General features: G+C 65.7%; 1 protein-coding gene across 1 annotated transcript in view; it reads right to left on the bottom strand.

Moving 5' to 3' along the window:
- Nucleotides 1-14,612, bottom strand: part of HUWE1 (HECT, UBA and WWE domain containing E3 ubiquitin protein ligase 1) — a 67,202-nt gene that overhangs the window by 30,811 nt on the left and 21,779 nt on the right. The window contains 25 exon segments of the mRNA XM_066984585.1: nt 413-563; nt 959-1,120; nt 1,376-1,555; nt 2,730-2,941; nt 4,073-4,260; nt 4,263-4,283; nt 5,134-5,200; nt 5,310-5,347; nt 5,350-5,451; nt 6,834-7,001; nt 7,639-7,659; nt 7,662-7,833; nt 8,629-9,032; nt 9,515-9,530; nt 9,798-9,935; nt 10,029-10,205; nt 11,030-11,111; nt 11,191-11,318; nt 11,929-12,081; nt 12,198-12,251; nt 12,253-12,297; nt 12,299-12,469; nt 13,844-13,939; nt 14,017-14,045; nt 14,048-14,138. Of these exon segments, the coding sequence (XP_066840686.1) occupies nt 413-563; nt 959-1,120; nt 1,376-1,555; nt 2,730-2,941; nt 4,073-4,260; nt 4,263-4,283; nt 5,134-5,200; nt 5,310-5,347; nt 5,350-5,451; nt 6,834-7,001; nt 7,639-7,659; nt 7,662-7,833; nt 8,629-9,032; nt 9,515-9,530; nt 9,798-9,935; nt 10,029-10,205; nt 11,030-11,111; nt 11,191-11,318; nt 11,929-12,081; nt 12,198-12,251; nt 12,253-12,297; nt 12,299-12,469; nt 13,844-13,939; nt 14,017-14,045; nt 14,048-14,138 (3,066 nt within the window).

The following is a 14,612-nucleotide window of genomic DNA, read 5'->3' as shown; positions in this document are numbered from 1 at the left end:
GCTTGGGGGGAAAAAGGGGGGCTTGGGGGGAAAAAAGGGGGGCTTGGGGGAAAAAAGGGGGGTTTGGGGGGAAAAAAAGGGGGGTTTGGGGGGAAAAAAGGGGGGTTTGGGGGGAAAAAAGGGGGTTTGGGGGGAAAAAAGGGGGGTTTGGGGGGAAAAAGGGGGATTTTTGGGGAAAAAAGGGGGATTTTTGGGGAAAAAAGGGGGATTTTTGGGGAAAAAAAGGGGGATTTTTGGGGAAAAAGGGGGATTTTTGGGGAAAAAAGGGGGATTTTTGGGGAAAAAAGGGGGATTTTTGGGGAAAAAGGGGGATTTTTGGGGAAAAAAGGGGGATTTGGGGGAAAAAAAGGGGGATTTGGGGGGGAAAAAGGGGGATTTGGGGGAAAAAAAGGGGGATTTTGGGGAGCCTCACCTGCATCTCCTGGGTGCTGAGCCCCTCGGGCTGCCCGGCCAGCACCACGGTGTCGCCCTCGGCCTCCCCGTCCATGTCGCCGTCGGCAGCCTCCGCCTGCGCTGCCTCCGCGTCCTCCTCGGGGGCTCGGGGTCCCCGGGGTCCCCTGGGGAGATGGGGGGGGGGGGGGACAGGAGAGATTGGGGGGGGGGGGGGCAGAAGGGATTTGGGGGGGGGGGGGGGCACGAGGGATTTTCGGGGGCACGAGGGGTTTGGGGGCGCACGAGGAGGGGAGACGGGAGAGCGATGAGGGGACGTGGGAGACGGGGGAGATTTGGGGGGACAGGAAGATTTGGGGGGGCGCGGGGGAGATTTGGGGGCACGGGGGAGATATGGGGGGGGCAGAAAATGGGGGTGGGGGGACAGAGAATGTGGAGGGGGGGACACAGGCAACCAAGCCCCTCACCGGGGTGCCGCCACCACCCTGTATAGGAGGGTACAGGGGGGAGTGGGCCAAAACAAATGGGGTGCAGGATTTTTTTGGGGGGGGGGGGGGGGGGGGGTACCTCCGTCTGGGGGCGGTGCCGGCGTCGCGGGGGCCCCCCTCCGTCGCCCTTGCTCTTGCTGGAGGAGCCCTTGGTGCCGAAGAGGCCGCTGGGCTGGTTGACGATGCGCGACAGCGTCTCCAGCGGCTTCAGCGCCGCGTTCACCGTGTTGGCCATGTTAGGGCTGCGGGGCGGTGGGTGAGGAGGGGGGACACACCACACGTTAAATCAGGACCCCCAGGTCCTGGGTGACCCCAAATGTCCCCCCCAGCTGCTGGAGTGCCCCTGAACCCTGGTATTTTGCCGTAAGCGCCCTGACGCCGACGATTCCGGCGCGGCGCCCCCGAAACCCGCCGCGTCGACCCCGAACCCAACGCGGTGACCCTACAAGCCCCCCCCCCCCTTTTATTTTTTTTTTTTTTTGGGGGGGGGGGTTCACCTGGAGAGGTCGAGGCTGTGGGGGACCCTGGCCAGGTCGTTGACCAGCCCCTTCTTGAGGAAGAGGCGGATGATGTTGTTCATGCCGTTGTGCTGCGGCTTGGCGGCGCTGCTGTAGAAGCTGGAGGTGGAGGGGCACGACTCCATGATGGTGCTGATGATGCACATGACGGCCTGCAGCCTGGGGGGGAGGGAAGGGGGGGGCGTCGGGGCACCTCTATGGGGCTGGGGCACGTCCCCCCCCCGGGGCGTGCCGCCCTCCCCAGCCCCCCCCCCCCCCCCCCAGCCCCGGGGGTCGCGGAACCTCCCCGGGGGCCGCCCCGCAGAGGGGGGTGGGGGTGGGAGGGGGTGGGGACGCCCCCGGGGGGGACGGGGACGCCCCGAAAGGTGTGGGGGGAGCGAGGTGCGGGGGGGTAGGGGCGCCCCACGGGTAACTGGGTGTCCCCACATCCCCATGGCCCTGGGTGTCCCCCGTGTCCCCACGTCCCCATGTCCCTGTGTGTCCCCATGTCCCTGGATGTCCCCTGGGTGTCCCCATGTCCCCCGGGTGTCCCCACATCCCCATGTCCCTTGGTGTCTCCTGGGTGTCCCCATGTCCCTGGGTGTCCCCGTGTCCCCATGTCCCTGGGTGTCCCCCGGGTGTCCCTGCGTCCCCATGTCTCTGGGTGTCCCTGCATCCCCGGGTGTCCCCACATCCCCATGGCCCTGGGTGTCCCCTGGGTGTCCCCATGTCCCCGGGTGTCCCCACATCCCCATGTCCCTGGGTGTCCCCATGTCCCTGGGTGTCCCCCGGGTGTCCCCATGTCCCTGTGTCCCTGCATCCCCAGGTGTCCCCACATCCCCAGGTGTCCCCGTGTCCCCATGTCCCTGGGTGTCCCCTGGGTGTCCCCACCTCCCCATGTCCCTGTGTGTCCCTGCATCCCCAGGTGTCCCCATGTCCCTGAGTGTCCCCCATGTCCCCCGGGTGTCCCCACATCCCCATCTCCCTGGGTGTCCCCATCTCCCTGGGTGTCTCCTAGGTGTCCCCATGTCCCCCGGGTGTCCCCGCGTCCCCATGTCCCTGGGTGTCCCCTGGGTGTCCCCATGTCCCCGGGTGTCCCCGCGTCCCCATGTCCCTGCGTGTCCCCCAGGTGTCCCCACGTCCCCATGTCCCCGCGTCCCCGGGTGTCCCCATGTCCCTGAGCGTCCCTGTGTCCCCAGGTGTCCCCACATCCCCATGTCCCTGTGTGTCCCCATGCCCCTGGGTGTCCCCCGGGTGTTCCCGCATCCCCATGTCCCTGGGTGTCCCTGCATCCCCGGGTGTCCCCACGTCCCCGGGTGTCCCCTGGGCGTCCCCGCGCCCCCCGCGTCCCCACCTGGCGTGCTTCTCGGTGCTCTCGGCCATGGCCAGCGCCCGCCCCAGGGCCGCCTTCACCTCGTTGACCAGGGCCACCTGCGCGTCCGTGCCGCTGCCGGCGGCGGCCAGGCTGGCCAGGAAGAGGCGCGCCAGCGCCGGCGTGTCCTTGTCCTCGGCGTTCTGCGTGTGCGGCAGCAGGTGGTCCAGCACGAAGGCCAGCACGCTGCAGTCCTGGGGGGCGGATACGGGCTTGGGGGCGCCACGGGGGCGGCCGAGCCCCCCCCCGCCCCGAGGAGGATTGGGGGGGTTGGGGGGGAGGCGGGGGGACTGGGGTGCGAGGGGGACAGGGCGGTGGGACGCGGGTGGGGACAAGGACGCGAGTGTCGGGGTGTAGGGGGTGCTGTTGGGGGGTGATGGGGACCCCAATGTGGGGGGTGAGAGGGGGACCCCAACACGTGGGGTGACAATGGGGACCCCAACACGTGGGGGTGACAATGGGGACCCCAACGTAGGGGGGTGACAATGGGGACCCCAACGTAGGGGTGACAATGGGGACCCCAACACGCCGGGTGACAATGGGGACCCCAACACATGGGGTGACAATGGGGACCCCAACACGGGGGGTGACAATGGGGACCCCAACGTGGGGGGTGACAATGGGGACCCCAACACGTGGGGGGTGACAATGGGGACCCCAACACGTGGGGGTGACAATGGGGACCCCAACACGTGGGGTGACAATGGGGACCCCAACACGTGGGGGGTGACAATGGGGACCCCAATACGCGGGGGTGACAATGGGGACCCCAACACGTGGGGGTGACAATGGGGACCCCAACACGTGGGGGTGACAATGGGGACCCCAATACGCGGGGTGACCGCACGCCCTGCCACCGATGGTGACAGTGACCTGGGGACACCGGGGACCCTGCCACCCAGGGTGACACCACCACGCGAGTGACAGCACCCCTAACGTGCGTGGTGACAGGGACCCGGGTGCCTGGGGACGCTGCCGCCCAGGGTGACACCCACACGGAGGGGACAGCGGCCCAGCACCCGAGGGACCCTGCCACCCAGGCTGCCGCCCGCACGTAGGTGCCAGCACGCCCTGCTGCACCCGGCGACAAGGACCCAAGGGCCACGGGGAGGGGACACGGGGGACAAATGGGGACACGGGGGGACAGAAAGGGACACGGGGGGACAGACGGGGACGACCCCGAGGCGCACCGAGCTCCCCAAACCCCGCTACGTCCGCGGCGGGTGCCGGGGCCGCCCGCCCCCTGGGGTGCCGGTGACAACGGGGCGCCGGTGACACCGGGGTGACACCGGGGTGACATTGGGGTGACATCGGGGTGACGGTACCTCCTTGATGAGCTCCGACTGGCCCACGGTGTAGCTGTAGTTGGCGATGAGGGTGGCGATGCCCACGTAGGAGCGCACGAGCTCGGCCAGCAGGCGCAGGATGGTGGAGGTGGGCATCAGCGGCTTGGAGCCGCCCTTGGCGCGCTGCCGCTCCTCGCCCCGCTCGCCCTCCTTCTCCTTGCGCCCTCGCGGCCCTCCTCGGGGCTGGCTGCTGCGGTGGGGGGCAGTTAGGGGGGTGGGGGGTTTTCGGGGGATTGGGGACGGGGAGGGGGCGTTGGGGGGCGAGGGGACGGGGAGGTGTCGGGGGGTGTCGGGGCTTGGGACATGGAGGGGATGTCGGGGGGCGAAGGGATGTGGAAGGGGCATTGGGGGGGCGAGGGGAGGGGATGTCGGGGGGCGAGGGGATGGGGAGGGGGTTGTCGGGGGGGTCAGGGGGCTTGGGGACATGGAGGGGACGTGCTGGGGGCATTGGGGGGCTCGGGGACATGAAGGGGATGTTGGGGGGCTCGGGGATGTGCTGGGGACATTGGGGGGCTCGGGGACATGGAGGGGTTGTCGGGGGGGTGAGGGGATGGGGAGGGGATGTCGGGGGGGGTCAGGGGGCTTGGGGACATGGGGGATGTGCTGGGGACGCTGGGGGGCTCGGGGACATGGAGGGGACGTTGGGGGGCAAGGGGATGGGGGAGGGGCATCGGGGGGCAAGGGGACGGGGAGGGGATGTTGGGGGAACGTTGGGGGGCTTGGGGATGGGGCAAGGGGACGTGGAGGGGGTGTTGGGGGGTCGAGGGGACAGGAAGGGGCTTCGGGGGGCGTTGGGGGCCTTGGGGACGTGGAGGGGACATGGAGGGGGCGTTACGGGGCTTGGGGACGTGGAGGGGATGTGGTGGGGACATTGGGGGGCTCAGGGACGTGGGGGGGACATTGGGGAAACGTTGGGGGGCTCGGGGACGGGGAGGGGGCGTCAGGGGACTTGGGGAGGTGGAGGGGGACGTGGTGGGGACATCAGGGGGTTTAGGGGGATGGGGGACACGGGGGACGCGGGGGGCAGCGTTATGGGGCACCTTCTCCTTGGGGCGTCCCCGACGGCGGCGTCTCCGCAGCGGCTCCGTCGGCCCCGAACACCTGAGCCTGCGGGACGTGGGGTGACGCTCAGACTCGGGGTGCCCCCTGCGCCCCCAAAACCCCTCTCCTTCCCCCCCCCCCCCCCCCCAAAAGCCCCCCCCCAGACCCCACTGACGTTGATGGCGAAGCCGGCGGGGGGGTCGAAGTCGGGGGCTGGCGCGTCAGGCTGCGGTACTGCTGGTACATGTCGTCCCCGATGTCGCTCAGCAGCTGGCTCACCTCGCTGGGCACCACCGCCTTGGGGTCCCCCTTGTCCCCTGCGGGAAATTTGGGGGGGGGGGGGGGGGGGCAGGGGGTGAGGGACCCCCCGAGACGGCTGGGGGCGCCCTGGGTGCTGTTACCCGGCCGATTCCCCCCCCCCGGGAGCACCCCCTGGGTGTCCGTGCCCTATGAACACCCCAAATTCTCCAGCCCACGTGCGCCCGGGTCTGCCCCGGAGGGGCACCCCAATGCCCCCCCGTGAGCCCCCCAATTCCTCCCCAATGCCCCCCCATCAGCCCCCCAGTTCCTCCCCAATGCCCCCCAATTCTTGCCCCCCCCCAATTCTCTCTCCCATATTCCCCCCATCCTCTCCCTCCTCCTCGTGTCCCCCAATCCTCTCCCCCTTCTTCGCACCCCCAAATTCTCCCCCCCAAATTCTCTCCCCCCCAAATTCTTCCTCTAATTCTCTCCCTCCTTGTGCCCCCAATCCTCTCCCCCCTTGCACCCCCCAATTTTCTCCCCCCATTTCTCTCCCTCCGAATTCTCCCCCGATTTCTTTCTCCCTTGCACCCCAATGCTCCCCCCCCAAATTCTCTCCCCCTTGCACACCCCCAATTCTGTCCCCCCAAATTCTCTCCCCCCTTTGTGCCCCCCAATTCTCTGCCCCTGAATTCTCTCCCCCATCTCCCTCCCCCTTGCACCCCCATTTTTCTCCCCATTTCTCTCCCCCAATTCTCTCCCCCTTGCCCCCCAAATTCTCTCCATCTCTCCCCCCTTGCACCCCCAATTCTCTGCCCCCACCCTCTCCCCCTCGTGCCCCCCATTTCTCCCCCCCATTTCTCTCCCCCCTGCACCCCCATTCTCTGCCTCCCATCTCTCCCCCCTGTTGCACCCCCAATTCTCTGCCCCCCAAATTCCCTCTCCCCATCTCTCTCTCTCCCCCTTGCACCCCCAGCTCTCTCCCCCCTTTACGCCCCCAATTCTTTGTCCCCCAAATTCTCTCCCCCCTTTGTGCCCCCCAAATTCTCTCCCCCCAATTCTCTCCCCACTTTGTGCCCCCCATTTCTCTCCCCCATCTCTCTCCCTCCTTGCACCCCCAATTCTCTGCCCCCCAATTCTCTCCCCTCATCTCTCTCCTGTTGCACCCCCAATTCTCTGCCCCCCAAATTCTCTCCCCCATCTCTCCCCCTTACACCCCCATTTCTCTGCCCCCCAATTCTCTCCCCCCTCGCACCCCCAATTCTCCCATCTCTCCTATTGCACCCCCAATTCTCTGCCCCCCAAATTCCCTCCCCCTCTCCCCCCTCCCCCCAATTCTCTGCCCCCCATCCTCTCCCCACGCCCCCCACCCCCAATTCTCCCCCATTCCCCTCCCCCCGACTCCCTCCCCTCCCCCCGACCCCCCGGACCCCCCCGACCCCCAGATTTCGGGGCGCACCCTCGTCGGGCGCGTGGTAGGCGGCCAGGGCGTTGAGCATGTCGTAGATGACCTCGCGGATGGGCTCGGGGATGGGGGGCAGCGCCGCGGGCTTGGCCGCCGTCGTCTTCACCAGCTGCACCGCGTTGGGGCCCTTGATGCGCAGGTTCTCGAACTCGTCGTCCGAGGCTGGGGGGGGAGAAAAAGGGGGGTTAAATATTGGGGGGGGTATGGGATCCTCCTCCCTCCCCAGGCACCCCCCCGGGGCCACAGGGGGCCGTAGGAGCCGCAAAAGTCCTGGTTTAGGGCCACGGGAATGCCCAGGACCCCGAATTTGGAGTCACAGGGGCCTGGAGGATCCTCGAAACCCCAAATGCGGAGCTACAGGGACCTATAGGACCCCCAAACCTGGAGCTACAGGGACCTATAGGACCCCCAAACCTGGAGCTACAGGGACCTATAGGACCCCCAAACCTGGAGCTACAGGGACCTATAGGAACCCAAAACCCCAAATGCGGAGCCACAGGGACCTCTAGGATCCTCAAAACCCCAAATGCGGAGCTACAGGGACCTATAGGACCCTCAAAACCCCAAACGTGGGGCCACAGAGACCTATAGGATCCCCAAAACCCCAAATTTGGAGCTACAGGGACCTATAGGATCCTCAAAACCCCAAATTTGGAGCTACAGGGACCTATAGGATGGTCAAAACCTCCCCAAGGACCCCCAAACCCCCCACTTTAAAACCCCAAGGACCCCCAAACCCCCCATTTCCGACCCACCGGCACCCCGGGGACCCCCGCGGTTGCCCCCCCCGGAGCCTCACCGGTGCCGGAGCCGCGGGGGCGGGCAGGGCGATGCGGATGCAGCCGGTGGCCACCTCGGTGAAGACGTGGGGGCTGCGGCAGGCGGCGGGCCCCAGCACCCGCAGGATGTAGTTGACCTCGCGCGAGCCCAGGCTGCCCGAGACCACCCCCGAGGTGGTGCTGCCGGCCCCGCTGGTGGCTGCCGAGCGCACGACCTGGGGGGGGGGGCACCCGGTATTGGGGGGGACACCCGGTATGGGGGGGGACGCGGGGGCGAGGGTCCCACGGCCCCCCGTGGCCCCAAACCTTCGTGTCCTCCACTTTGTTCCTCGGTGGCCCCTAATGTCCCCCAGACCCTCGTGGCCCCCATCCCCTTGTCCCCAAACACCCGTGGCCCCCACCCCCTGTCCCCCTTCCCCCCATCCCCATATCCCCCATGCCCTTGTCCCCAATGCCCCCCAGACCCCCATCCCCTTGTCCCCAAACACCAACGTCCCCCGTGCCATCGTCCCCAACACCCCCTAAACCCCCATGTCCCCCATCCCCTTACCCCAATACCCCCTAGACCCTCATCCCCTCGTCCCCCATACCCCCCTAGACCCCCCTATCCCCCATCCCCTTGTCCCCAATGCCCCCCAGACCCTCGTATCCCCCATCCCCTCACCCCAATACCCCCCAAGCCCCCATATCCCCCATCCCCTCACCCCAATACCCCCCAAGCTCCCACATCCCCCATCCCCTCACCCCAATACCCCCCAGACCCCCCTACCCCCCATCCCTTCACCCCAATGCCCCCAGACCCCCCTATCCCCCATCCCCTCACCCCAATACCCCCCAGACCCCCACATCCCCCCATCCCCTCACCCCAATACCCCCCAGACCCCCCCTATCCCCCATCCCCTCACCCCAATACCCCCTAGACCCCCCTATCCCCCATCCCCCCGCCCCCTCTCCCCCCGCCACCCCCTCTCTCCCCCCCCGCCGTTTCCCCTACAGTTTCAACCCCGCACCTTCTCCATGGTGTGCCGCAGGGTGCAGGGGTCCTCGATGATGTGCCGGAAGAGGAGGGTGACGAGCGGGGTGAAGCCGGTGAAGCCGGAGCTCTGCGTGAGGCCCAGGATGGTGCGGGTGCTGCGCAGCTCGGCGAAGAGCAGGGCGTGCTTGTGGTGCCGGGTGAGGCGCAGGCAGAGGCGCAGGGTGGCGTGCAGGGTGTCGGGGTCCACGGGGACCCCCAGCATGCTGACGCACGCCCGCAGCACCGCCGGCACCGCTTCCTCCGCCAGGCCCCGCACCGGGGCCTCCGCGCCCCGGCCTCCGCGCCGCCTTCCGAGGCCGCCGCCGCCGCCTCCGCCGGGGGCTCCGCCGGGGCCGGCGCCGCCCTCCGGGGCTGCTTCGTCCTCTGCTGATGGGGGTTCTGGGGAGGGGGGGACATGGGGGTTGTGTGGCCCCCCCCGTAAGCTGGGGACCCCCCCCATAAGCTGGGGAACCCCCCGTAAGCTGGGAACCCCCCGTGGACTCCAAATTGCTCCCCCCCCCCCCCCCGGCCTCCGCCTTGCTCCTCCCAGCTCCCCGGGATTTCCCCTGTAGCGCCCCCGCGTCCCCCCCCAACCCCGTATCCCACCTGCATGCAGGGGGGCAGAAAGAGGGGCTCACTCTTGCCCCCCCTCCCCTAAATCCTGGGACCCCCCCCCCCCAAATACGGACCTCTTCTTCCTCCCCTCCCAGGGCCTCCACATCCTCCCCCAGCCCCACGTCCCCCCTACTTCCCCCCCCATATGCCCCAGACCCCCCAGGTTTGGGGGTACAGGGATCGGGGGGGTCACTCTTGCCCCCTAAAACCCTGGGACCCCCCCCCCATTGCCTCTGGGACCCCCCCAGGGTCTCCAAACCCCTCACTGGCTTCATCACCCCCCTGCAAGACCCCACTGCCCTCTGGAGGGTACAGGGATAAGGGGGCTCTCTTGCACCCCAATAACCTGTGACACCCCCCCAACAACCTGGGACCCCCCCCCCAACAACCTGGGACCCCCCCCCTTCTACAACCACCCCCCAGCCTCCAACCCACCCCCAAACCCCACTACACCCCCCCCCACCCCCTTACACCCCCCGCCCCATAACCCCCCCCCATTCACCTCCCACGCCCCCCCGATCAAACCGTGCCCCCCCGCGCCCCCCGTACCCCCTCCGGCCTCCTCCTTGGCCCGTCCGGGGGTCTCCTCGGTCGCCCGCTCGCTCTCGGCCGCGCCGCCTTTGCCCGCCCGGGGGCTCGCAGCAGCGTCAGCATCACGGGGCGCCGGTTCCCCGTCTCCTCGTTCACCTTTACGGGGCGCGGGGGGGGCAAACGTTGACCGAGGGGGGGGGCGACAAGGCCCTGAGGGGGCTCGGGGCCCTCTCCCAGCGCTCCCAGTACCTGCACCATGGTGGTGAACTGGACGGTGTAGCGGCGGCGGCCGGCGGTGAAGCGGACGCTGGTCTCGCCGGCGCGCCAGGCGGCGTCGATGGTGCTGTTGTTGCTGGCGCTGTAGCTGCACCAGCGCCCCGAGCGGTCGTCGAACCAGCGCCAGTTGTTGCCGTTGGCCTGCAGGTACTGGGGGGGGCACGATAAAAAGGGGGGGGGCACGATAAGGATGGGGGCACGATAAGGATGGGGGGAGACGCGGTAGGTTAAGGGGGCTCTGCGATAGGGAAGGGGGACGCAGTAGGGGCGTCCCCGCGGGGCACGGATGGCGCTGCGCCCGTAGGACGGGGGCTGCGCTTCTGGAGGGGTCGGGGGGGGCCCCCCAGCGTCCCTCGTACCCCCCAGCGTCCCTCGTACCCCCGTGATGCCAAATCCTCCCCCCGAGGTTCTCTGTGGGCCCCCCAGGGATGGGTCCCGCACTCCAGCACTCCCTGTCCCCAACAAGACGACCCCGTGTTCCCCCCCAGCCCCACATCCCTACTCCCAAAGCCCACATCCCTCCCCGAGACCCATATCCCCCCCCAAATAATCATATCCCCCCAAACTTCCCTAATTCCCTCCCAAAATATATCACCCCCAAACCCCATACTACTTATATCCCCTCAACCCCCCCCAAATCCTTTATAACTCCCCCAAAATGCCTTATAACCCCCCCCAAAATCCCTATAGCACCCCCCCAAAATCCCTTATATACCCCTAAATCTCTTATATCCCCCCTAAAATCCCCTATATCCCCCCTAAAACCCCTCATACCCCCCCAAAATCCTTTATATCCCCCCCAAAATTCCTTACACCCCCCAAAATAAAATCCCTGCGTCCCCCCGCTAAAATAAAAGCCCTACGTTGTCCCGTACCACCCCCCCATCAAAATAAAAGCCCCAAATCCCTCCCCAGGGCCTTGCACTCCCACGTGCCCCCCCGAAGCCGCGTGGACCCCCCCCGGACACCCTCACCTTATTCATCTGCGCCCTGCGCTTGGAGGACACGGCCGTCTTCTCGTAGAAGTCGATGAGCAGCAGGACGGGGGTGATCCACCTGGGGGGGACACACAGAGGAGGTTGAGGAGGGGTGCTGAGGGATTTGGGGGGGCTGGGGGGATACGGGGGGTCCTTACTTGGGGGTCTGCACCTCCTTGTGCTCCTTGGCGGCTTGCAGGCAGGGCTGCACCACCTCCAGCAGCTTGATGAGGACGTCCAGCACGCAGCTCGACTCCACCACGCGGGCGCACGGCAGCTTCAGCTCCTGCACGGGTCGAGGGGGGGCACCAGGCATTGGGGACCCCCCTCCAAAACCCCCAATCCCTTTTCAACCCCAAAACCCCAGGTTTGGGTTCACAAAGCCAGATTTTAGGGCTTTGGGAAGACGCCGCCAAATGTTGACGCAACACGTTGCGCGTCACCCTAATATGCATGGCAGCTTCAGCTCCTGTACAGATTGAGGGGGGGCACCAGGCATTGGGGACCCCCCTCCAAAACCCCCAATCCCTTTTCAACCCCAAAACCCAGGTTTGGGTTCACAAAGCTGGATTTTAGGGCTTTGGGAAGACGCCGCCAACGTTGACGCAACGCGTTGCGCGTCACCCTAACATGCATGGCAGCTTCAGCTCCTGTACAGATTGAGGGGGGACACCAAGCGTTGGGACCCCCCTCCAAAACCCCCAATCCCTTTTCCACCCCAAAACCCCAGGTTTGGGTTCACAAAGCCGGATTTTAGGGCTTTGGGAAGACACCGCCAATGTTGACGCAACGGTGGAGTGCTCGCAACGTGTCGTGCATCATCCTAACGCCCCGTGGTGCCCCAAAAAGCGCTAGGGGGCCCCAAAACGCACTGCCCCCCCAAAAAAGAGACTCACCTCAAAGAGCAGGGTGAGGAGCAGGATGCGGGTGGCCAGGTTGGAGGCTTGGGGCAGCGTGGCCATCTGGCTGATCCACTCCGACACCGTCTTGGTGTCGCTGGTGGTGAGCGGCAGCGCCGCCTTGATGAGGACGTCGGCCGCTTCCCACACCTCAAAAATTCAACCGGGGTTGGGGTGGGGGGCGCCGGAAGACCCTTGGGTGGGGGGAGAGGAGCCGCGGGGGTGTCGCGGAGCCCCCCCCGCCCCCTTTTTTTTTTTTTTGTTACCTGTTTGACGACCTGCTTGAGGATGGAGTCGCGATAGGCGGCCCCGTTGCGCTTGGACGGCCGTCATGATGAGGTCGCAGACGCGGTAGACGGTGTCGGGGGAGCTCGTCGAGGAGCTGGGAGCAGCCGGGCAGCATGGTGTCGGTGAAGGCCAGCAGCTCGGCCGGCTCCAGCGGCTCGGCCCCCTCGAATTTCTCCAGGCACTTGGCCTCCTCTTCCTCCTGGCGCTCGCGGGCACGCCGCTCCTCCTCCTCCTTGCGGCAGGCGGCCTCCTGCGGCGGGGGGAGGCGAGGGGGGTGAGCGAAAAATTAGGAAAAACGGGGGGTTACTGGGGGAGGTGGGGACGTGGGAACGCAAAATGGGGAGGTATGGGGTTAGGTGAGGACGTAAAATGTAGAGGGGGAGGTGAGAAGGGTGTATGGGGCGAGAGGAGGGCGTGGGGGTGGAAAATGGGGGTTTTGGGGGGAGACGGGGACGTGGGGACATGAAATGGGGGTGTATGGGGCGAAATGGGGTGTATAGGGCCACAAAACACAGATGTATTGGGTGAGATGGGGATGTGGGACGCCATGGGGATGTGAATAGAGACACAGGGATGCAAAATGGGGGCATATGGGGTGAAATGGGGACTTGTGGACGTATAACGGGGATATGTGGGGTGAGACGGGGACGTAGGATACAAAGTGAGGACGTGGGGACGTAAAAGAGGGATGGGGGGACACGAAATGGGGACACGTGGGGTGAGACATGGACGTGGGGACACAAGACAGGGATGTGTGGACACAAAATGAGGATGTGCTGGGTGAAGTGGGGATATGGGACGCAAAACGGGGACATATTGGGCAAGATAGGGACTAGGAAGGCAAAATGGGGACATAGGGACACAAAATGAGGGCATACGGGGTGAGATGGGGACGTGGGGACACAGAACAAGGACACGGGGGCATAAAATGTGGATGTAGGGACAAGAAATATGGATGTACGAAGCAAAATAAGGATGCGGGGACAGAAAACGGGGATTTGGGGAGAGAATATGGGGGTGTATTGGGCGAGATGGGGATGTGGGACTCAAAATGGGAACACGGGGACATAAAACAGGGATGTGGGGACACAAAACAAGGACGTATGGTGAAGATGGAGACGTGGGGACACAAAACGAGGGTGTATTGGGCAAAACAGGGACGGAGGGACATAAAATGGGGACGTAAGAAGGGAGATGGGGATGTGGGGATGCAAAATGGGGACGTAAGGGGCAAGACAGGGAAGCGAGGACACAAAATGAGGACGTGAGGGCACCAAATGGGGGGCAGGGACACAAAACGGGGGCTTAAGACGCAAGCTGTGGTTGTGGGGACACAGAACGGGGACGTGTAGGGCAAGCTGGGGATGTAGGGACACAAAATGGGGACGTATAGGGCAAGCTGGGGATTTAGGGACACAAAACGGGGATGTATAGGGCAAGCTGGGGATTTAGGGACACAAAATGGGGATGGGGGACACGAGACCGGGATGGGGGGACAAGATAACGACGTGGGGACACAAAAGAGGGAAGCGAGGGGCGAAATGGGGGTGCTGGGGGTGCTGGGGGGGGAAGACGGCGCCGTGGGGCTCCCACCCCAAACCCCGCAGGTCTCCGGCCCCGTTACCTCGGGGGACTCGGCCCGCTGGTCCATGGGGATGTCCTGGCCCAGCGACATGGCGATGGCGCGCATCATCTGGTCCTCCTCCGACATGCTGAGGTCCTGGGGGCCGGGGGGGCGGGTGAGGGGCTGGGGGCGGAGCTGGGGACCCTTTTCGGGGGGTCGCGCCCCGTCCTTACCCGCACGACGCCCCCCATGAGGGGAGGGGGTGGGTGAGCAGGTACTCGGTCGCCTGCTCCATGGTGTTGGTGTTGAGCAGCGCCTCCATGGCGTGCTCCCGGGAGAAGCCCATGTCCATCAGCTGGGGGAGAGGGGAAAAAGGGTCACGGGGGGGCTAAAAGGGGCTGGGGGGGCTAAAAGGGGCTGGGGGGCTAAAAGGGGCTGGGGGGCATCGAGAGGGGGATTGGGGGGGAAAAATAGGGAGCCCAAAGGGTTGGGGGAAATAAAAGGATGAAGAAAGGGATTGAAAAGGGGTTTTGGATAAGGAAAAAAGGGGGTTTGGGGGGGAAAAGGAAAAAAAGGGGGTTTTGGGGGGGGGGAAGGAAAAAAAGGGGTTTTGGGGGGAAGGGAAAAAGGGGGTTTTGGGGGAAAGAAAGGGAAAAAGGGGGTTTTGGGGGGGAAAGGGAAAAAGGGGTTTTGGGGAAAGAAAGGAAAAAGGGGGGGTTTTAGGGGAAAGAAAGGAAAAAAGGGAGGTTTAGGGGAAAGGAAAAAAGGGGGTTTTAGGGGAAAAAAAGGAAAAAAAGGGGGTTTTGGGGGGGGAAAGGGAAAAAGGGCG

Source organism: Anser cygnoides, chromosome 29 (genome assembly GCF_040182565.1).
Source record: "Anser cygnoides isolate HZ-2024a breed goose chromosome 29, Taihu_goose_T2T_genome, whole genome shotgun sequence".
In the NCBI taxonomy this organism is placed as follows: Eukaryota; Metazoa; Chordata; class Aves; order Anseriformes; family Anatidae; genus Anser; species Anser cygnoides.
This window is presented reverse-complemented; position numbering and strand designations above follow the sequence as displayed.